General features: G+C 42.6%; 1 protein-coding gene across 1 annotated transcript in view; it reads right to left on the bottom strand.

Moving 5' to 3' along the window:
* Gclc (glutamate-cysteine ligase catalytic subunit) overlaps positions 1 to 21,888 on the bottom strand; it is a 39,415-nt gene extending 17,527 nt beyond the window's left edge. The window contains exons 1-3 of the mRNA XM_005073712.4: positions 21,487 to 21,888; positions 2,677 to 2,789; positions 1,589 to 1,771 (exon numbers count right to left, since the gene is read on the bottom strand). Of these exons, the coding sequence (XP_005073769.1) occupies positions 1,589 to 1,771; positions 2,677 to 2,789; positions 21,487 to 21,636 (446 nt within the window). The 5' untranslated portion in view covers positions 21,637 to 21,888. The remainder of the gene's footprint in view (positions 1 to 1,588; positions 1,772 to 2,676; positions 2,790 to 21,486) is intronic.
* Between the last annotated feature and the right edge of the window lie 232 nt (positions 21,889 to 22,120).

The raw sequence follows: 22,120 nt of genomic DNA, 5'->3' as shown, positions 1-22,120 counted from the left end.
TCCAGCCTGTTAGCTGCTTTTGTCATTTTATGATTCACCTACTTTTCCACTGCCACCAAGACAGTGCCCTAGGGAGTTCCCTTTCCCCTCTCCTGGCATGCCCTGGCACTTGCTCTCATGCCAACAGCTCAGATGAGGCTACAAAGCAAACTGCGATAGTATCTACCCAGCCTAGATTGCCAAGGTCGCTACTGCTTTTTGAAGTTCTCAACACCTGCCCAGACTCCCCAGTCACCTGCACCTCAGCTTCCTGGTCACAACAGCTAGCTTCTTTCTTGCACTTCCCACCAGGCTTGTCTGTGTGACTCCTCTTCCCCAGAATACCCCTGTACTCCCTCTCCTATGAAACTTCTAGAGTTTTGGACATTGCATGATCATCTTCCCTTGGAGAGGCCTTCCTCCACCCCAGAACCCATCACATAACCATAGCCACACCCCACGGCACTCCCTGACTTTACCATTACATATTTCATATTTACAGAATGGATATTTGATTAATCTCTGCTGTGCCCTCAGCGCTGCAGAGCAAAGCCTGCCTGGATCTGGAACAGAACACGCACTTAGTGTTTCTAAGTGTTTGATAATTGACTTTAAGATTTTAACTCCTATATGTAGCTATTATGAAAGGGAGCTTAAAAACTGTAATTCCTATTTAAAATAATGTCCTTCTAAGGTCAATGGTGTGGTTTTGTAATGCCTGTGCTCTCAGAAGGAAAAGCGGCATCAGAATAGTGTAGTTAGGGTTTAAGATTATGGCTATTCACCACAGCTCTTTTGGTGGAAAAGGCAGACCTCTAGCATGGACAAATGAGGTTTGTGAGTAGACCTCCAATCTCATATAGGGCACTATATTTAACACTGGACATTTGAGCACCCCTTTCTAATCTTCACTGTTTACTTACTGGTGTTTACTGTCCTAACAAGATTTGGTGACAAGCCCTAAGTTTACAGCACAATGCAAATGTGACTCAGCTTGTTCAGCTGGAATCTGGCAAGAGTAAACCAGGAACAAGAGTGCCCAAGGTGCTCCGGTACTTCCCCCACACCCTGGTCTCACCTTATCTGTGCTAGATATCTGCAGATTGTGAAAGCATGCTCCCTCCCCAGTGTTCAAAAGCACCCTAGGGGTTGGGACCCAGGGCTCAGAACGTCACAGTGAGTGCTAGAGGGCAGATGCTGCTTTTGAGAATGTGTGTGCAAGTGCAACTGCCACAGTCCAGTGGGAGGAGCCACAGGGGCTCGGCTCTGCCCCAGTGCGCATGTGTGCTCTCCCGGGTGTACAGGTACCACCCACCACTGAAGACGCTCCGCAACTTCTACAGCAGCCTTAAGCTAGCAGGCAAGTCAACCTCCAGCCCATGGGCCACACATGTTAATTGTGAAGGTGGCCAATACAAGACTGTACACTTATTTAAAAATGTGTGTGTGGTGTGTTATGTAGTCTGTTAAAGTCAACTTTGAAGATGATGATGCCGCACAGTTCAACAGTACCAACTATCTTAAGTGTGAGCCCTGTAAAGGGAAATGCCAGGTCTACATAATCTCTAGTCTGATACTCCCGCTCTAACAAGTTGATGTAGGAACTAACCTGGGGAAAGAAGTTATGGTGCAAAGAGCCTGGTTTTCCTCTAACACAGAAGTAGCCTCCTTCCTGCGTTTCCTCATGTTGTCCTCCACTGTGTTGAACTCAGACATCGTTCCTCCATAGGGCTGGCCAGGTGTCCCTTCAATCATGTAACTTCCATACTCCGGTCTCCAGAGGGTTGGGTGGCTATAGGAAAGTCATTTTAGTTTAGCTTTTATTGTGGCCTACTCACTTTTTTGAATTTTTAAAAGATGCATCAAAAAATTTAAAGCTATTAGGTACAAATGAATAAAAAGCATATTAAGGGCTGTAATTTTTCTATAACTTCTCAACTACTTAAGGTTTCTAAGTGTTAAGTTCAAAATATTTATAAGTAACTGAAAATGCACACAGGTACTCTGTGCAGACAAAGCTAGCCCACTTTACAGGCTTTCAGCTCAATGTCAAGGTCCTCGAGTGCAGGACCCAAAACAACTAAATAGAAAACGAAGTAGAAAGTAGATGGCCTTGGCCCTTCTCTGCTTCCATGTAAAGAAACATTTAATCAGGAAAAAAAAAAAAGAGGTTGAGTATAGTGGTGCACGTCTTTAATCCCAGCACTTGGGAGGCAGAGGCAGGTGTATCTCTGTGAGTTTGAGGCCATCCTGGTCTACAGAGTGAGCTCCAGGACAGTCAGGGCTACACAGAAGAAGAGGAAATATTTAAACATCTTGCTGCCAAAACAAAATTGCTTCTAGTTGTCTGAATTTGCTGTGGATCTCAATCCTATCTCAGAAATGTGTCTGTAAGAACAAGCAAGCCCTTCCACACTGAGCCAACTGTGCTGACTGTTCTGAGGTGCCTTTGAAGTAACTATTGGTATCCATACTTTATAGAGATGAGGAGGCTGCGGCACAGAGAGCTCAGGTGACTTGTTCAAGTCTATTCACCAATCAAGCAGATGAACCAGAGTTGGAAACTGTAACTTGGGACCCAAGCCCACACTCTTAACCTGTCATCTTGCCTTCTAGAAATCTGAGGAAAGATCCCATGTCTTAGTTTACTCTAAAGGTCCAGAACCACTAGGCTGAGTCTCCAGTGCACAAGCTTACTTGGGGTTTGTCCTTTCCCCCTTCTCCTGCAGAGTTTCAAGAACATCTTCTCCAGACAGCACCAACTGGACTTTTCTATTTTCATGATCAAAGGACACCAACATGTATTCTACCTGTGGAAAGTAAAGGAAAGAGAGATTAATGTTTTTCTAGACTTGAACCCAATATGACCTTCAGAAACAACAGATCAGGGGAAGCCGAGCAATGGTGGTGCACACCTTTAATCCCAGCACTTGGGAGGCAGAGGCAGGAGGATCTCTGAGTTCGAGGCCAGCATGGTCTACAGAGTGAGTTCCAGGACAGTAGGGTGGTTATACCAAAGAAATTGTGTCTTGAATCCCACACCCCCCCCCGGCCCCGCTGGAAAAAAAAAAAAAAGAAACAGAGCAGAGAACAGGGACATGAAAGGTTGGAAAGGAGTCACAGAAACTGGGGACAGTCATATCTGCTGGCACTACATCTGAGGAGCACAGTCTGTCTGCAATTCACTGTGGGAGGACAAGAACCCATTCTTCAATCTCTTTCCTCTGTTCTCCATAGCTCATGGAAAGTTCAATATGTCCATTCTAACAAGTACTACTGGAAGGCGATGCCTTCCGAGTTGAGATGCTGAGAGATGCATTTGAAAATGGAAGCATTCTACTGCTCATTTCCTAAACTGTTTAACAAAGTGGCTCTCCAGACATTTGAGTTAAGGTAGATACAGCTTCTGGTAGATTCTTCTAACATCCTGTAACTTCTCATTCTCCTTCAAGGATTAAAATCATAAATGCACCAAAGTAAAGACATTATTTTAGAGGTTCCTAGTTTTCGTATGGTACAAGTAATTTAAGACAACTTCCTTGATCTGAAATGCAGTATCATTTATAATACAAGACACACTGGTGAATTTATTACACTTGATAGACTCTTAATAAAAAAGAGAGAAAGAAAGAAATGAAAGAAAAAGAAAGAGAGAAAGAGAAAATCACAGATCAGATATCAAAGACAGACTTTGGGGACAGAATAAAACTTGAACTTGCTTTTGTTTTCTGAGATGGCATGCTTTAAAACAATGAGAATTGGTATAGAAATTTAGATTATGAGTCACTGTCTGTGAATGAAATAAAATACCTACTATTCACATGTAAACAAGAAGTTGTGGAGTGAGTTATTCAAGCAAATGCTTAGCTGACTTTTCAAACAGCAACTATAGAGAACATATGGCAAGCAGATGGTTCACAAGACAAACCAGTCCCAGATATACCTGGCTTGACTTATTTTTATTAAAGGGAGGGAGGAGGAAAGAAAAAGTAGGTGAGAGTGTATCTACTCTCTTTTCCCTATGTTTCGCATATAAACACAGAATCTCAGCCTTAAATATACCCAGAAGTCAACCTGCCCACTGCCTGCTCCTTCTGAGTGCAGTTGATGTCAGGTGTCTGATCTTTTAGTTGTATGGAATTCGTTCAGTACTGGTGGGCATTCAAGCAAGCCACTCCACAGTTGGTTTGCTGCTTAACTGTTTTGTTTTTAGACAGGGTCTCCTTTAGTTACCCAGGCTGGCCTTGAACTCAAAAGTTGACATCAAACTCACAGTCTTCCTGCCACAGCCTCCCTAGTGCAGAAGAGTACATGTATGTGCCACCATACCAGGCAGAAGCATAGTTTGTAAGAGGCTCTTTTGTTTTTCAGTTAAAACATAGAGAGGGGTGAACATTTAGAACCACAGGAAATGGGATGACAGTTTAAAATACAAAAGAAAACTAACTAGTTAACCAACCAACCAACCAAGTAGAAAACTTGCAATTAATATCACTAATCATCTCATTGATGAATTTAGGTTCCTATCTGTAGTCATTATACATAAACTGAAATGACCAGTTAGTTTCCTAGTGTGAAACTGAAATCCTAAATCTCAGAAATTTAAATCCTAGTCTCAAATTTAAAGCACCAAGAAGGGCAAAAGCCCAAGCTCATTGTTTTAAATCAGCTGAGTGAGAGACACTGAAGATGCTAATGAGCCAGACTCTTACTGAAAAATAACCATCCCATGAGCTCACGAAGCAGACAGAAGAGAAAGAAAAACTGATGTTTTAATAAGGCCTACATTTGAATGAAATCTCATAAAAGTTCCTGAGCACTTTTCAATTTTAAATAAGTGAACATAAAACAAAATGAGGTTTTCTCCGATTGCCCTTCCATAGCAGTCCTCATTCTCATTTCCTGACTCCAGTGCAGCTCCTGTCACCTCAAAATGCTAGTGGAATCTCTTAACAACCAAAGCAGGGTTAAAATGGCTCAGTCACCTAAACAATGTGTGATAACAATGACAGTAAATCAAAGCTTTCCCATGCACGATGTCTAGAGCTACAACCAACGATTTACATGCCTATGCCTGAATTTCACCCTTTTGCTAAGCACTGCTTCCTTGACACAACGGAAAGAAAGATAGAGAAACTAACAACAGTTCCACAGGCCTTCATTGCCACTTTGACTTCAAGGATTAACACCTAAGTATTATCAGTCACTGCTGCCACACTAGATCCTTCTCACCCTTCAGAAATGGGGGACCTACAAGACTGAGTGCCACAGGAGAAGGGAAGATGCCCAAGAACTGAAGTGTTAAATTATCAGGAAGATAAAATTCAAAGGCTTAACAGTAGAAGTGCCGGATAAACCCAAAAATCAGCATCTCAACACCTGGGGGGACAGGAGGTTACAGAGAAATAAGAAGGAATGGGTTAAGTAGGGAAAGGCCTTTTCTAGGAACAGGCAGAGATTATCTGGAAATTCACTTTTTACTTCTTTTATGTTCTTTCCAGTTGCTGCCATGGCAACTGGAATGGATTATCAGCACATTAAAGGCTATGGGGGAAGGGATCATCAGTCATCTCAGAGCCAATTTCAGCTAGTCCACTGAACAGGGACTTCTGACCCACACAGTTACCCTGCCCTCCAAGAAGAACAAGTTAGAGCAGGGAAAATTCAGCGAGGTCACGTAGGCAGCACTCGGGGTAACTAGCAACAGTAGTCTCCCTTCCATGAGAATTTCTTTCTCTGGTTTCAGTTACCCGAAGTCCCAAAATCTTGCTAAATCTTTACTTCTGACAAAGATCAGTCAAGTAACTTTTTTACAGCGTATTATAGTTATTTGTTAATCTCACTGTGTGCAGCAATTAAACTAACCCTAATGATTAAGGAACATATATGCCAATTCTAACTCTGACTGGGCTATAAGGCCAGAATTCCAGCAACATCTTATAAGCAGACTGAATATAAATGCCATCCTGAAAACATTATCAATGGGCTGCAGAGGGACTAATTCAATTCCATGTACTCAATATACCATCCCAGAAGTAGCAGGGGAAGAAACCAAGCACTCAGCACACACCAGTACCAGGTGTCTATTCTACATAGTACACAGATGACAGCTCGCTACAAAGAATTTGAAGCATGGCTGTCCAGCACCCATGAGTTATCTTTCCACATGGAGAAAGGGACCAGTGAAAGGACCTGTCCACTTTGCTATCCTTTTAAATGTACACTGCTTTCTCTATACATTTTCGATTGCTGAGAAATAGAAACTTTTATCCCATTAAATAAAAGTCACTAAAATCTTTCAACAGTTGAATCAAGAACACAGACATAAAAATCTAGTCTTGCATATCTCTGAGCTGTTGAATCAAGACAAAGGCACACATAAAAAGGCTATTGTAAACTCTACTGTGTATGTTAATGTTGCCAGGAACAACCAGACAGGAATTCTAAGTCATAATGCAGGTTTGAGCAAAGGCAAGCATCTTTATGTTTATACCAATAAAAATAAAGAACCTTAGTTAAAGGTGATCCAACTACTCTGTAATTTACTGAATACAGAACAGACACATAGCAAATATCTGTAGTATTAAAGGTTAAAATAACAGTAATAACACTCAAAATCTTAGGAGTTAGATGGAGCCTGTAAGTGATACTTGCCAGTAGTACAAATTAAACTTTCTGCCCTCTCTTGGTTTTATAAATTGTGAAGTCCGTGGGAAGGGAGCAAGCCACTGAAGCGTGCCGGGCATTTTAGGAAGCAGTACCTTCCTGGTTTCTATTTGAGAAAAAAGGAATTAGTCCATTTTCCTAGGACGAATGGGGAGCTTGCCAGAGAACAACTGTACTTTGAGAAAGCTCCTTTGTCAGCTTCTGTATGAATGACAACTAAGCAATTTCTATACTCAAAGATGTATAGGGAGGGTCAGTGTAGGAGGGCAGGAAGGCAAGGTTTCTTACAGCTTAGACAGGTCTCCAGCCACCCTCCAAAAGCTGGGTTCAGGACCAGACCCTCCACTGTTGGCTCTCTTCTAGTCTATGTAGTAGCTAACTCTATGCCTAGAACTTCCTCAGAGACCCAGCTTTTTCCTTACACCAACTCCTGGACAATTCCACAGCCATTCCGTGAGAACAGATTGACTAATATGTGATGGTTGGAAGTTCTTTCCCAAAATGGTTATTAATGCTTTGCTGTTTGGGGAAACTGTTTTCTAGATCTAAGGCACGGTCCAGCTGCCCATTCTGTCTAACATCTCTTTGTTCTTAGTCTTCAACAAAATCCTGAGCTGAGCAGGTACTGGGAACACTACAGAGCTTGGGAGATGCAGCTTTTGCTCTAACTGTCACACTATAGCTAGAAAGACAGTCAATAACACTAGAAAACTAAATGAATTAAATGGGTGCTCAAAATATATGTGGAGTACCAGGGCCCAATTAAATCTAGGGATCCAGAGGGCTTTCCAGAAGAAGGTGTGTGCCATTTAAAATTTAAGCTAATACCTAGCAGGGACACTGGTCACACAAAGGCAAGTGTCTACAGAACATTCCTGCAACATAAATACAACTTCCTATGCACTCCTGGGAGCTGCTGTCTCCTCAGCAGATGTAGCCTGTGCTCACACACTGGATAGCATCTCACAATAGTTCTCCTCTAAATCATAAACTCTTAACCCTGGGCCCTGAAAACAAGATTCCCTACACAGAAAGGATTAGTAACTTATTTTGGGGACACACTCTCAGCCATTTCCATATCCAGCATGACACCCAAACCTTAAGTGAGTCATGGTGACACTACTTTTTAATCACACCATAGTAGAATCTGAATGTCAAAACCAAGATAGTTGTGTGCCGAGCACAGGTAAAACTGAGTGGGAAATTTGTGACGCTGGATAAGAATGGTCCCCATAGGCTCATGTATTTGAATGCTTAGTCACCAGGGAGTGGAACTCTTTGAAAGGATTATAAGTGGCTTTGTTGGAGGAATTGTCACTGAGGTGAGCTCTGAGGTTTTAAAAGTCTAAGACGGACCTATGCATGTGCTTCCTGCCACCACCTAGTGCTAGTGGATGAGGCTGTAGCTTTCGGCTACTGCTCCAGCACCATCCATGATGATAATGAGCTACCCATCCTCTGAAACGGTAAGCAATGAATCACTTTGTTTCTAAAAAGTTGCTTTGGTCACAGTGTCACTTCAGGAAGCAATAAAACAAAATCATAATGCAGAAATGTCATACCAAAATTTGAGATGGGTCAGATTTTGACTCAAGGTGGACTCTAGTGTTATCATAAATATCAGAACTACAGCATTTCTGGCCATGTTTAGCAGTTTTAGTACAAAGTGTAAACTACTGTGGCTTTCTGCCTGTGATAATATGGCAGTACTGTAACTAGTGAGATGTTACAATAAATTGTTCATGCCTCCAAAAAGGCTTTTCGTGGAATCTTAAAACATCCTATATCATAAAACAATAGCTCCCCGCACAATACTTCAAGAAGTCAATTTATGCCACAGAATTATATAATACACTCTAGGGGAAGTTTAGATATTTAGAAATCAAAATAAATTTGGCCTTATCCTGATCTGGTCTTTGGTTGGTATTTGGCATGCCTGATCAGAACTATAGCTTCCAGAGCTCCCTGTGTTTTTTTATAATTATTAATCTCATGTCAATTATTAACCTCCATTTTAACACATCATAAGTGAACTTCTCTTGTAGGCAAGACTTACCTCTTGGAGTTACTCTGGCCTACAGAGGGAATTTTTCACATGCCTAGTTTAGTGAGAAGAGGACAGTGTGAAAAATCAGACTTTAAGAAGAAAGTAGAATTGTGACTTCCACAAAAGGAAAATAGATCATGTTCTCCTTAGGGTTATTTACACTTTAATTACCAAAGTAAAATTTCAGTTATCTGATGTCAACTAAACAGTACAGACCGGAACACTGTAGAAAGAACAGAAACCCAAGCGATGCCAGACTTTTGATCTGGGCACACAGACAGAGGTACAAAAGAATCACGAATGTAGATCTCCTCCCTCAGGGTTACAATTCTTTCCACAATAATTTATTAGTCTAGGACTCGGGGGATGTCATGGTGTCTGTGTACATATAGGTTAAATGATAACTTTTAGGAGTTGGTTTTCTCCTCCCATTATGTGGATTCCAGGAGTCACACTTAGGCTGTCAGGATTGTGGGACAAGCCACCTTTATCCACTAAGCCACCTTGCCACCCCTGCTCTTTCATGCTTTAAGGATGACATAAAACACCATTTTCTGGGCCTCTTAATTTATGTTATCTACTTTTTTAAAGTCATGCAATTATTCTTGGCATGTCATTTTAAATGTTCTGACATGTATGGAGCCTTACCTTGTTTATGGACCTAACTAGCCTTCTCGCTCAAACCTAAGAAGGAAGCATATCAGGCTGCCAATGTGAGGTTTGTTTTGGCCACCAATAACTAGCTGTATTGTAAATATAAACAGTTTTTTACCCCAAAACTAGAAACTCTGTCTCTAGATTTTTAACTTTAGTTTCTAGATTTTAAGGACAAACCAACACCTTAGCTCTTTCCAAAACAAACTATATTCCCCTGTCAAGAGTTCTAGTCATATGTATGTGGAGGGCATGCCACAGAGAACTCAGAGGTTGCTTTCAATCAACAGCCTAGAAGTAGGCAGTGCTGGAGGGGGATTAAGGTTACAGTCTCTCTAGTGTGAGAACTGTGCACTCTGCAGTGGCTCCTCCTAGTGCAAGGGACTTCAAGGCTTTAGCATGGAAACATGCCTATTACTACAGAGAGCACTCTTAGGTGTTCTCACTTACTCAAAGAGGTGAGTAAACACATCCCCTTGCACCACCTTGTCCTAAATCCTGGGAGAAACTCAGGGTTTTAGCTCTTAGGAACCAAATCATGTAACAGGCTCAAAACAGACCCACTGTACTCATAGAGGACCATCTATGCACGAGACAGGATGACAGCAACACAAGTCCCCTTCCAAACACTGAAGTGCCATTCCAAAATGTTAAGAAGCTGAACACGGATATTCTTTGTTAATCATAACTCACAAAGGCAGTGTCAGGGTCCCATTCTGAAGCTGTACCTAATGTTAGCACACACTGTGTCAGACACGACTTGGGACATTCAGATAAGTTGAATCCTGCCTAAAGATCAAGAGCCTCTGGTTCAGCATAGGCTGCCTAACTGCAAAGCAAGCTCGGCCTGAGTTTCTTATGATTTTGCCTTTTTCATAGGGGGAGTTTGCCAGCAGACTGGCTGGGAAGGCTGCAGTCATGCACTCAACTTGTCATCCTTTGTCCTCTGAATCCAGGAATTTATTATGTACACAATGGAACAGCATCGTTCTCAGAAAGCTGGCACATCACTGAGAATTGCTGGCCATCTGATAATGAAAAACACTTATGTTTTAGTTTGCCTCTATGGTTTTGTGATACATTCATGTCCCCATGAGGAGTGGCACTACTTGCCACTTGTCCCTTGCCCACCCCTCTTTCCCTGATCTGGGATGAAGTCTGTACACACCATCATTCCTCCTGCCTGCTTGGGCAGCAACCTGGGAGGCGCAGTGGAGAGCAGACAGTCCTTTAGAACCTGGGAACCACATGCCTCACATTCCTGCTTTGTTTAAGTGATATGAAGACAGTACCACATCCCCGGACCCCAGGGAGGAATGGCACCAAACAGTGCCACTGCAGGCCAGTGTTCACTGTTTTCTAGCTCTGCAGCAAGGGCACAAAGCTTTTCAAAAGTTGATTACAACACCTTGGTGGTCATGGTAGATATGATTAATGCTAGAAAATACACATTTTTTTTTTAACAACAGAGAAAGGAAATACAGGAATATCTCATTCCGGTGATAAAAATACTGTTTCACTAGGAATTTTGTTTAAGGTCTGGTCTTACTTAACTGAAAGTTACTTATGTACAAATGTGTAATTAGGCTGACCCAGGATCCTTCATTGCACAGATCAATCAGTCTCCTGTTCTAAACTATTCAAGGGCTCACAGCAAAGTCCCCAACATCCTCATCCAACCCCTCTTACCACTTGCCTTTCTGCTTCTCCAGTAACCACAGCAGGTCTGCCAGAGCATTCCCGTGTCACTTCTTCAGGGGAACGCTGTAGGCCTCACACACTGACCCTCCTCAAGCAGTCACCCACACTACAGCAGATAAACTGCCTTGCCTACTCTGCTTTCCCAGAGGTCCCCTAACCTAAATGCAATCTTGTTACCCAAGGCTGCCTCTTCAGAACACAGGCTTACAAACTTCTCCATACACATGTGTGGGAATCTGAAACTGACTATACTCCCTTCTATTAGCAGTAAGACATTTATTAGGTCTTCAGACTTCTTTAGGCAATTTTTTAGTTATAATGAAGCAAGTCACTTGGAGTTACATGGATGGCCAAAATGACTCCTGCTCATTGTCACCAATCCATTTTCTGCAGTTCATTCTTTTTTTCTTCTTCTTCTTTTTTTTTAAATTTAAGTTAGAAACAAGCTTGTTTCACATGTCAATCCCAGCGCCCTCTCCCTCCCCTCCTCCCCTGCCCTCTCCACCAGCTCCCCCAGTCCCCCACCCAATCTATATTCCCCAGGGAGGGTGAGGCCCTCTATGGTGATCTCCAGAGTCTGTCATTTCATCCAGGGCAGGGCCTTGGCCCTCCCACAAGAGTCCAGGCTAAGAGAGCATTCCTCATTATGGGATGGGCACTCAAAGTCTATTTGTAGGCCAAGGATAAATACTACCCAAGGCCCCATAGATTACCTAGGCCTCCTAACTGACACCCACATTCAGGGAGTCTGGATCAGTCCCATGCTTTCCACACAGCCAGCAATCTGAAGCCCAAGAGCTCCCCCTTGTTCAGGTCAACTGTTCCTATGGATTAAACCAGCTCATTCTTAACTCCTTTGCTCATGAGTTCTCTCTGTAACTGGATTCCAGGAGTTCAGTTCAGTGTTTTGCTGTGGGTGTCAGCCTCTGCTTCCATCAGTTACTGGATGACGGTTCTGTTTCCCAGACTCTCTGGCAGTGGGATAGTATGCTGGCACTCCCCCTGATTTATGTCTAAAATACATATATGAGTGAGTACATACCATGTTTCTCTTTTTGTGACTGGGTTGCCTCACTCAGGATGGTTTCTTCCAGTGCCATCCATTTGCCTGCAAATTTCAAGATTCCATTGCTTTTTTTGGATGAATAGTACTCCATTGTGTAAATGTACCACATTTTCTCTATCTGGGTATCTAGGATGCTTCCAGGTTCTGGCTATTACAAATAATGCTGCTATGAACATAGTGGAACCAATATCCTTGTTGTATGAATGTGCATCTTTTGGGTATATGCCTAAGAGTGGAATTGCTGGGTCTTGTGGTAGACTGATTCCCATTTTCCTGAGGAATCTCTATACTGATTTCCAAAGTGGCTGTACGAGACAGCACTCCCACCAGCAGTGGAGGAGTATTCCCCTTTCTCCACATCCTGGGAATTTTTGATTTTAGCCATTCTGACAGGAGTAAGATGGTATCTCAAGAGTCGTTAGTTCATTTTGAGCCAAGTAACTAGACAACCAAGCTTTTCAGAACTGAGTACAGAATAGGGATCTCTAGGTAGGAACTGGGAGTGGAGTGCAGGAACTCTGTGCTTTCAGGACTTGTGTTTACTTCCTGGCTCTATTCTACTTGACTACAAGGGTCAACAGATCATAAATCCTAGACATAGCTACATCTTGGCCCACCAGCACAGGCAGGAGTATGCTGAAGAGTGCTAGGCAATAAAGTAGCTTTTAATTTCCCTTTACATATGTCTGAGGCTTGCAGCTCTCAGAGAATAAACTCCATGAGGATCTAATTTTTTATTAATTTTCCAAGCTTTACAGTCACTGCTGTTTTCTCTAAGTATCTTCAACACTTAGAGAAGTGTGGCTGACTTCAGATACCTTAGGCTCTTGCCTAGTTGTGATGTTCTAAGAACCCCAGCTAACTCCTGTGGTTAATTTCAATGAGATAAAAATCACATCCCAGATTTTTTGTGTAACATGCGCATGTATGGGTACACATTTGTGTCAGTTCTTGTCTTGCAGCTTGTTTGAGACAGAGTCTACCATTTTTCTACTGTGTATGGCAAGCTACCTGGCCCAGGGCCTTCCAGGAATTGTCCTGTCTTCACCTCCTGGGATTACAGGTGCTTGACTACTACAGCTGTCTTTTACATGGGTCTAGGGATTCAAACCTGGGTTCTTGACAATTTGTGGTAAGTACTTTACTCACTGAGCCATTTCCCTAGTCCACATCTTGAATTTTTAATGATTTCTAGGCGTTGGTGGGGCACACCTTTAATTCCAGCACTAGGCAAGCGGATCTCTGTGAGTTTGAGGCTGACCTGGTCTACAAAGCAAGTTCCAGGACAGGCTCCAAAGCAATACAGAGAAACCCTGTCTCGAAAAACCAACAACAAAATAGTTTCATAGAAAATATTCAGGAGTCGTACGGTTTCTGCTAAATCGGCAATGCCTTTTAGAAACAAAGGCCTTAACAGAATCTTAAAAGGGTATTGCAAGAAAACTACAAAGATGATGGATGTGTGTGGACATTTGTGTCATCTGGAACATCTGTTTTTGGGGAACTTTTGTAATCTTATTATGGAAATTAGTTTAACTACAAAATCCTGACCACCATAGACACACAATCTGAACACGGAGTACTCCAAGAGTCCAACAGAGTAGAGCTATGAACACTCCTGACAGACCAAGACCACAGCCAGGTCTTTTGATTACTTACTATGATGTATTAAAAAAAAAAAAAAAAACTCTTAGGGAGGAAGAGCTCTTGCCCACATGTGTGAAGACTCTAGGTTTGATACCCAGGTGCTACAACACAAATGGTACAACTAAAAACATACAAACAAAAATCTCTGCTAGTAAGCACTATGTGCTTGAGCGTGAGCCTATCCCTATGGATCCCTACTAACCCATTTTTCAGACTATTATCAAATGACCTAGAGGGATTAATATTTGCTGAGTGCATTCCATGATTTTCAAAATTTATATGGCATTGAAAACATTCTCAAACAGTTAAAAAGTATTAAAAGCACTTGCCCAGATAGAATGCACAAAGCCTTAACTCTAATCCCTAGGCCACAAAACAAAAGGATACCAAAACAAACAAGGAGTGTCTTAGAACCAGGGCAGCCAGCTCTGACAGAGGATAGACAAAGGAAAACAGAGCTGTAAGGATAACAAAGTAGGGAGGCTTCCATTTCCTACTCTTACTCAAACAAAAAGAATTCACTAAGCCAATGTTAAACAGAAATACCCCAAAGCGACACAGGTACTTGCACTCCAACCAAACCCTAACACAGTGGTACTGGGTAGAGGAAGCACGAGTATGCATTTTTCTGGAGCTATTCATTATTTACAAAAGCCTCTCTCTAAATAATTATATTCCAGAAGTAGTATGAATGCACACAGAAATACATAAACACTAAGTATCTAACAAGGTAAAATCCACAAGCATGGAAGGCATTCAAAGCATGGAAGCATACTCAAATGGGGATAGAGGTCAACCAATGGCAGGTGACTTGAAATGTCAAAAGCAATTGTTAGAACCACACTAATTATTTAATTCACCAGAAGGGTGAAATTAGTAAAGATGCAGAATAAAAGACAAATTTAGGAAGTCAGCAAGTGTATATTGTCTTGTATGTGCAAAGCCAATACATCAAAAACTATAAAACAGTGCTGAGAGAAACTAAGGATGTAGAAAAGACAGACATACTTCTGTAGGGAGATTCAATATTGCTTAGGTACCAACTCTCAAACTGATATGTACTCAATAGAGTCCTAATGAGATCAAACTCTCATGAGGGTTACTTTTTTTTTTAAATACAAACTGTCTACCTCGTTCTAAAACTCATGGAAATTGGATGTATCTGGAATAATTTAAACTAAGAACAAACAGATGATATTTCGTGACTTCATTCTCTACAGAAATCAAAGGAGAATGTTACCAGCACAAAGACAGATCAGAGGACAGTGCAACAATACAAAGCCAGAACTGCACCTAACAGTGAGAACGTACACCTTTGGAAGGGAAGAAAGGCCAGTCCTTTCAACAAACAATGGAGCAACAGTCAATATAAACAAATACATGTGTACATACCCACAAGACACAGGTTACCTTTCTTTCCTATGGAATTCTCACTATGGAGTGAGGGAGAAAATCAGACTCTTTGTAATGCCTATTAAGAAATGAATTGTTTTCACTTCAGACAAGAAGTTAACATCCAGAGTTTACAAAAGTTGAGGAAATTAAATACCAAGGAAATAAAACTGTTACTCAGCCAGACAGTGGTGGCACACGCCTTTAATCCCAGCACTCGGGAGGCAGAGGCAGGCGGATCTCTGTGAGCTCCAGACCAGTCTGGTCTACAAGAGCTAGTTCCAGGACAGCCTCCAAAGCCACAGAGAAATCCTGCCTCGAAACCCACCCCCCCAAAAAAACCCTGTTATTCAATGAATGAACAAATAAGTGTTCAAAAATGAAACACAAATGGTCAATAACTATTTTAAAAGTGTTCAACACCCCTAGCAACCAGGAATATGCAAATTAAACTACTTTCAAATACCACCTCACTCCAGTCAGAATGGCTGTCATCAATAAATCTGATAACAAATGTTAGAGAGGATGTGGAGAAAAATGAACCATTATTCATTGTTGGTAGGGGTGCAAATTAATATAGCCATTATAGAAATCAGTTTGAAGATCTCTCATAAAATGAAACATAGAAATACTATATGACCAGCTATTTCACTACTGGGGATTTACCCAAATAACTCCACACTCTACCATTGAGATATCTGCATCCCCATGTTTATCATTGCTTTATCCATTACAGAAAGGAACTGATATCAACCTAGTTGTCCATCAGCAGATGGATAATGCAAATTTGATATTCAAATTGTATGTATGTATGTACGTACACACACACACACACATGCATGCATGCACACTATTTAGCTCTAAAGAAAAATGGGATCATATAACTTGTAGGAAAATGGATGGACTTGAAATGTATAATATTAAGTGAGGTCACACAATTCCAGAAAGAAAAAGTCTCATGTTCTCCCTTATATTTGGAATGTAGCCAATTTATGTAAACAAATGCACATATGAGTACAGTATAACATATAGGAAAGACAACAAGAAAAACTAAATATTAGGGGATAAGGAAGGACTGAATACAGGTAATGGACACAAATTATGAAAAAATATAAAGTTAATTGCTTTTCTACTTCTATTCATCTTCAGTAGTGGATATACATATGTATTCATTCAAAATGTCAAAGTATAAAATCCAGTATGAAATTTCAGTTTGTTCCTAACAGCTATTCTGTGTGAGAATGGACTTGTGTGAGAGAATTCTGAGTGCTTGTGAGAAAACAAGAGTCCTGTGAACTCAGCTTCTTCAAAGCATGGAACTGTTCTTGGAGTGTTTTCAAGCTTCTCCCGGGTGTATTGGATAGGAGTGAGCTTACTTCAGATTGCTTGCTGCTGTTAGTCAATTAAAAGTTTAAACTATTCCTTCTATGCCCCGATGGAAACACAGTTTTCTGGGTTTTGTTTTGCTCTTTCTATGTGCGGCTTGTCCTTGTGACTGTACACTTTACTCGTGTGATTCTTAACCTCAGAGTATAAACTGTCTGAGGCTCTGGATAAAGTTGGCTACGGCCTGAGACTTCATTTATCAGCTCCATTCTCCCAGGTGCCACCGTCTCTAGAGAGGTGACACTATTCTAACTGCAACAGTTGGGTCTTTGGGTCTGGTCTAATTTTAGTATGTGATTTTTCTTTTTTTATTTGTAACACCTTTTAAATGATAGTTTAAAATAAAATTCAAAAAGAAAAACTGAATTGTGTTCAACAGTATATTCTAGTAAATCAATAAATATGGTTCTGAAATACAATTGAGATTCTGAAAAGCTATTTAATTATTATCACCTTATTGCTTTGTGTATGTCTGTACACCACATGGGTGTAGTACCCTCAGAGATCAGAAGAAGGGTGTTATATCCTCTGGGACTAGAATTGCAGCTGGCTGTGAGAGGCCATGTGGGTCCTGGTAATAGAACCTGGGTCCTCTGTAAGGATAACAAGTGCTCTTAACCGTTGAGCCATTTTTAAATTCCACCATAATCTAGTAAGCTAATGCAACAGATCTGGTTGCAAAAACAAAACAAAAAACAACTAACGTGGAATGTCCCACCCACAATGACTATGGTTACTTAAATGAGCTATAAAGTAGGGCCTGGTGGCACAGGCCTATATAACCCTAGCTACCTGGAAGACTGAAGCAGGAGGATCAAAAGTCTGTTTCAAGGTTTTCAAAAGTGCTGTGGTTATAGCTCAGCAGTAGTGTGCTTGCTGAGCATATCCTTGACAAAGAAGAAAATCTGGGAGAAACAAGTCTGGGGAAAACATTCTTTGAGAACTAGTGTATTTGGTTAAAAATCTGAAAATGTTTGTTTTTTTGTACATTAAAACTTTTTATTAATGTCTACTATTTAAGAAAGGTCTCATCTTTACCACATTTGGGGCAGAGATGAAGAAAGGACGGACAGACAGATCCAAGTACAGAAAAGTTGGGTTAGTTAGGCTGTGCTCGCTCGGACGGTGCAGCAACAACAAAGAGTCTCTGGCATTTATTATGTGCAGCATGGGAGCATGGGAGCAGGAGGGAATTAGCTAGTCCTGCGGGAGTCTCTGTAGGTAAGCTGTCTCAGGATGTAAAATATAAAATACTCTACTTGTACACACTGTCAATATTCTTACTCAGACCAAAGGAAGGTTTTGCCAATTTCCGTGAGTGCAAGGCCTTGGTCCTTGACATGACTCAAGTCAAACAATACATGTTCATTCAGAACTTCACTTGCTCCCTGCAAGTCATGACATCTTTTATACATTCTGACAGCTCCATGACCTGCTTAGTTTGAGTGTCTGTAAAAGGGGATTTGGTAACATGCCAAACTTTAGAATCAGGTTTCAATTTTGCTACTAAGTAACAAAAAGGCTGTACACAGAGTTGACAGTAATATTTTTTAAAAAGTAGTTTTTGCTATATGCATTATAGATTTCCCAGATCAATAAACTTCCCAGATCAAATAAATTCTCTTTATTTTCTGGGAATAGCGAAGATTAAACTAAGGGCCCTAATGCATATTAGGAAAGAACTCCCTAATTGAATTTTGTTCCTAGCCCTAAGTTAGTATTTATTATTATTATTTCTTTTGAGATAGGATCTCTCTATGTAACCCTGGCTGTCCTGGAATTTGCTACATACACCAGGCTGACCTCACAGAGATCCGCTGTCTGTGCCTCCTGAATGCTGTGTTGAAGAAGTGTGCCACCATGCCCAGCTTCCTCCATCAGTATACATGCACTGAGCTAAAAAACCTGCACCTGGTTCTTCAGGTAAAAACTTACACTTCTCCTCAAAAATAGTATAATAAATGATGGCTAAAATTAGGACCTGCCATAATAAAGGTAAAATAGGCCTGTATAGGAAGAAGAAAAAACAAGCAAACAAACACAATAGCAAAGCCAGCCGTGGTTCCAAGGGAAAGGGCCTAAACACAAAGAAAACAAAACCCTATCCAAACTGCACACACTCACAGTGTAAAAGCTTGAAGAAACAAGAGAAAGTGAGGCAAGCAGGTTCAAGATCCAATTCAGTTTGGCAAACACTAAACACAAGGTTCTTTCTCATGTGGAGATATAAACACTGAGCGAGTACATGGAGCCGCACATTTCTGAAGTGGCAGGCTCTCTTCCAACACAACCATGACCAATTTCAAGGTTTGGCTGCAGTTCTTTTTGTTTTTTTCCAACCAAGTCCAAGGCCTGACAAATGCAACATCAAACCCCGTAAAGCAGTGATTCTCAACCTTCCTAGTGCTGTGACCCTTCAATACAGTTTCTCATATTGCGGTGACCCCTCAACCATAAAAGTATTTCATTGCTACTTCATAACTGCAATTTTGCTACTGTTATGAATTGTAAGTATCAGATATGCAGGATATCTGACATTCAACCCCCAAAGGGGTCATGACCCACAGGTTGAAAACCACTGTTGTAAAAGTAATATTTGGTATCATGCCTATCCGGTGCAACATTTCACATCTAAAACACTTCAATCCACCAGGGTTATCTCTCATCTCCAGGGCCCATACCACTGACCCCACCTTTCCCCACTTTTATCTGTTCAGCCTGTTTCTCCGTTGTTCCTAAGGGTTCTACTTATAGACAGTGTTATGAACTGACCATGCCACTATGCACCAGGACTTGTGCTGACTTCTAGCTCCTGTACACAAGGCAGCCAGAAGAAATGTGGAAGTGCCACTATAGAGGCCAAGAGAGGCTCAGTATCTGTACTTCAAAGGTCAAAGGCAGGATTGGGGACCTCCTGGAGGAGAAGACCAATGCCGAATTCACTCAAGTGCCATTCCAGGAGTAACAGCAGGGTAGGGACTTTTCCTCCTTATCATCCAGGGACTTCCCGAAATTCAAATTCTTCTGGTGTCAGGCTATTTCCAAGTAAACTCAACACTGGAAGGCTGGGGAAAATTCAGCTTAATAAGTTTGTATGTCACTTATAACAGAATATTTGCAAAAAAGAAATCTGGAAACGAAGTTTCAGCGCATTCTTAGCCAGGTAACTTATTAGGGGATTACACCTCTGAAGTCCAACTTGTCAACAGATCTGCGTAACATCCTCTTTTCAAGATGTGCTAACTGGGTGGGTGCTGGTGGCGCACGCCTTTAATCCAAGCACTCCGGAGGCAGAGGCAGGCGGATCTCTGAGTTCAAGACCAGCCTGACCTACAGTTAAGAGTTCCAGGCCAGTCAGAACTACACAGAGGAAATTTGTCTGTAAAAAACAAAGTGTTAACTGGCTGAAATACTGGGCCTAAACAGACAGAAGACACAGGATTGCCAAACTTCTCTACTCCTCTCCATCTGTTGTGGGGAGGAAGGCAAACCTAGTACCAACACACTAGCCACCAAAGCCTGTCAAGATGGAAATGTGTCTAGTACCCTTGAGGCCCTACTCCACAGCACCTGTCCATCCGTTTACTTACTCAGCAAAGGTAAGTCACTTGAAACAGTACATGCTCTTCTTGCCAACAGGGGGAGCATTTTTTTTTTAAGAGAAAGGATCCAAGCGGTTCCTGGTTAGAAAAAAAGACAAGGAAGGGACCCTGGAGTGAACTGCTGTGCTTCAACTGCACTGAACATCTCCTGTGGGTGTCGTTCTGCCCGGAACAATTACAAAGCCATCAACTGCCTTCCTTTTTTCTTTTCATTTTTATGGATCTTGTAGTCCTAGTTAATGGTCAAAAGATGCAAAAATACAATTTTGATTGCTCAAGAATGGCTAGTTCCATGAGAACTTTAAAGTATGCTACAATTACCTGCTGCCAATCATAGCAGGCACAGGGCTAGGCCCTAGGAAGAACAGGTGAACAAGAAGTATGTCCCTGCCCTGTAAATGACACACAAATGAGTAACTATCAGATGCTGTAAACAGACAGCAAACTTTAGATTACTGCTGGAGAACACGAACAGTTTGTGTCCCTTTCCTGTAGAAATGTCAATTACTAGTCCTTACACTTCCCTAATCCAAGCATAATTCTTCCATATGAAGATGGCAGAGTCATCTACCAACATTAGGTACAGAAAAACTAACTTTTGGAAAAAAGGTATTCCATGCTGGTCCAGCAACACTTCGAAAGTTAGCCCAGGGGTGATAATTCTGACTAAAAGAAATTACAGGAGTGGCATGCTATCTATGGTAAATGCCAAACCCACACAAGGGGACAGACTCCTCAAAGAGGTCATTTACTTTATGTATCTTATATCATTGCGTTTTTTTTTGACGGGGAATGCATAAAACTAAGTAACAGTTTTAGCGTTGTCGCTTTCAGATGATTCCAACAAACGGGTCCCAGAGATCAAGCAAGGGTTTTAGCACTGACTGGTAATGCTTAGCTGCAGAACCTAACCAGTCTTACCCAACCTTGAATTTGTAAGCATTCGCAGTTAAACGGGATAGTTAAGTCTTCCGTCCTGTAGGGAGACAGCCCCAAGCCCTTAGATCTAGTTATGTATTTATTTAAATGTATAACTAAAGTCTGCGGATAGGTGTGAGATGTGACAGCCGTTTAAAAGAACCTAGACGATAGAGGGCCGAAGCAAACAAATGAAACATGATAGCAAGCCAACCCGGGCAAGTTAGTCCCGTTCACACTGGTCTCCAGGGCGAATTGTGTCACCGGACGGCGGGAGGCAGATACTCAACACACAGACCTCCCGCTCGGCTCCCAGTATCCGAGCGGCTTTCGTCCCGACAGGAATGAATGAGCCCAAGGCGCAGCGCCGAGCCCGGCGGGCGACGGGGCCGCGGGCGGCCTGGCCGAACAAAGGCGCGCGGGCTCACCTCGTCACCCCACTTGAGCACGTCCTTGTGCCGGTCCTTGACGGCGTGGTAGATGTGCAGGAACTGGAGGATGCCGTGCCGCCGCACGTGGTCGGCGTGGCGCTGGGTCTCTTCCCAGCTCAGCGGCGAGCCCTGGGACAGCAGCCCCATGGCCGAGTCCTCCTCCCGCCCGCACCTCCGCCCTGGGGGCGCCCTCGGGCCGCGCGGCCGGCGTCCCGTCCGTTCCCGCTCCGGCTCGGACCCCGCCGCGTGGGTGACAGCCCGGGACGCGGTCTCTCGCCGCTGCCGGGACTCGCGCTCCCACGCCGGCCCTGCGGCCCAGGCCGCCGCGGCAGCGCTCCACTCGGCGCCGCCGGTGTCGTGCACAGGCTTCCTACTTACGACCCGATGCTGCGCCGACACCGAGCATGCCCAGTTCCGCGCCTGCCGCTCCGCGCGCCGCGCTCCGGATTTTATAGACTGCGGCGGGGGCGGGGACCGAGGCGGCGGGGAGGGGGGAGGGGGCGGGGCCTAGGCCTAGTGACGGGGGCGGGGCCGAGGCCGTCGGCTGGTAGCCTGGCTATAAGAAAGTAAGGACAGAGAAGTCTTAGTCCCAAGAGATAAAATCCGGGTCAAGAAAAACAAACAAACAAAC

This window comes from Mesocricetus auratus, unplaced genomic scaffold, assembly GCF_017639785.1.
Source record: "Mesocricetus auratus isolate SY011 unplaced genomic scaffold, BCM_Maur_2.0 Super-Scaffold_100691, whole genome shotgun sequence".
Lineage (NCBI taxonomy): Eukaryota > Metazoa > Chordata > Mammalia > Rodentia > Cricetidae > Mesocricetus > Mesocricetus auratus.
The sequence above is the reverse complement of the archived record's forward strand: the minus strand, read 5'-3'. Positions and strand labels throughout refer to the sequence as shown.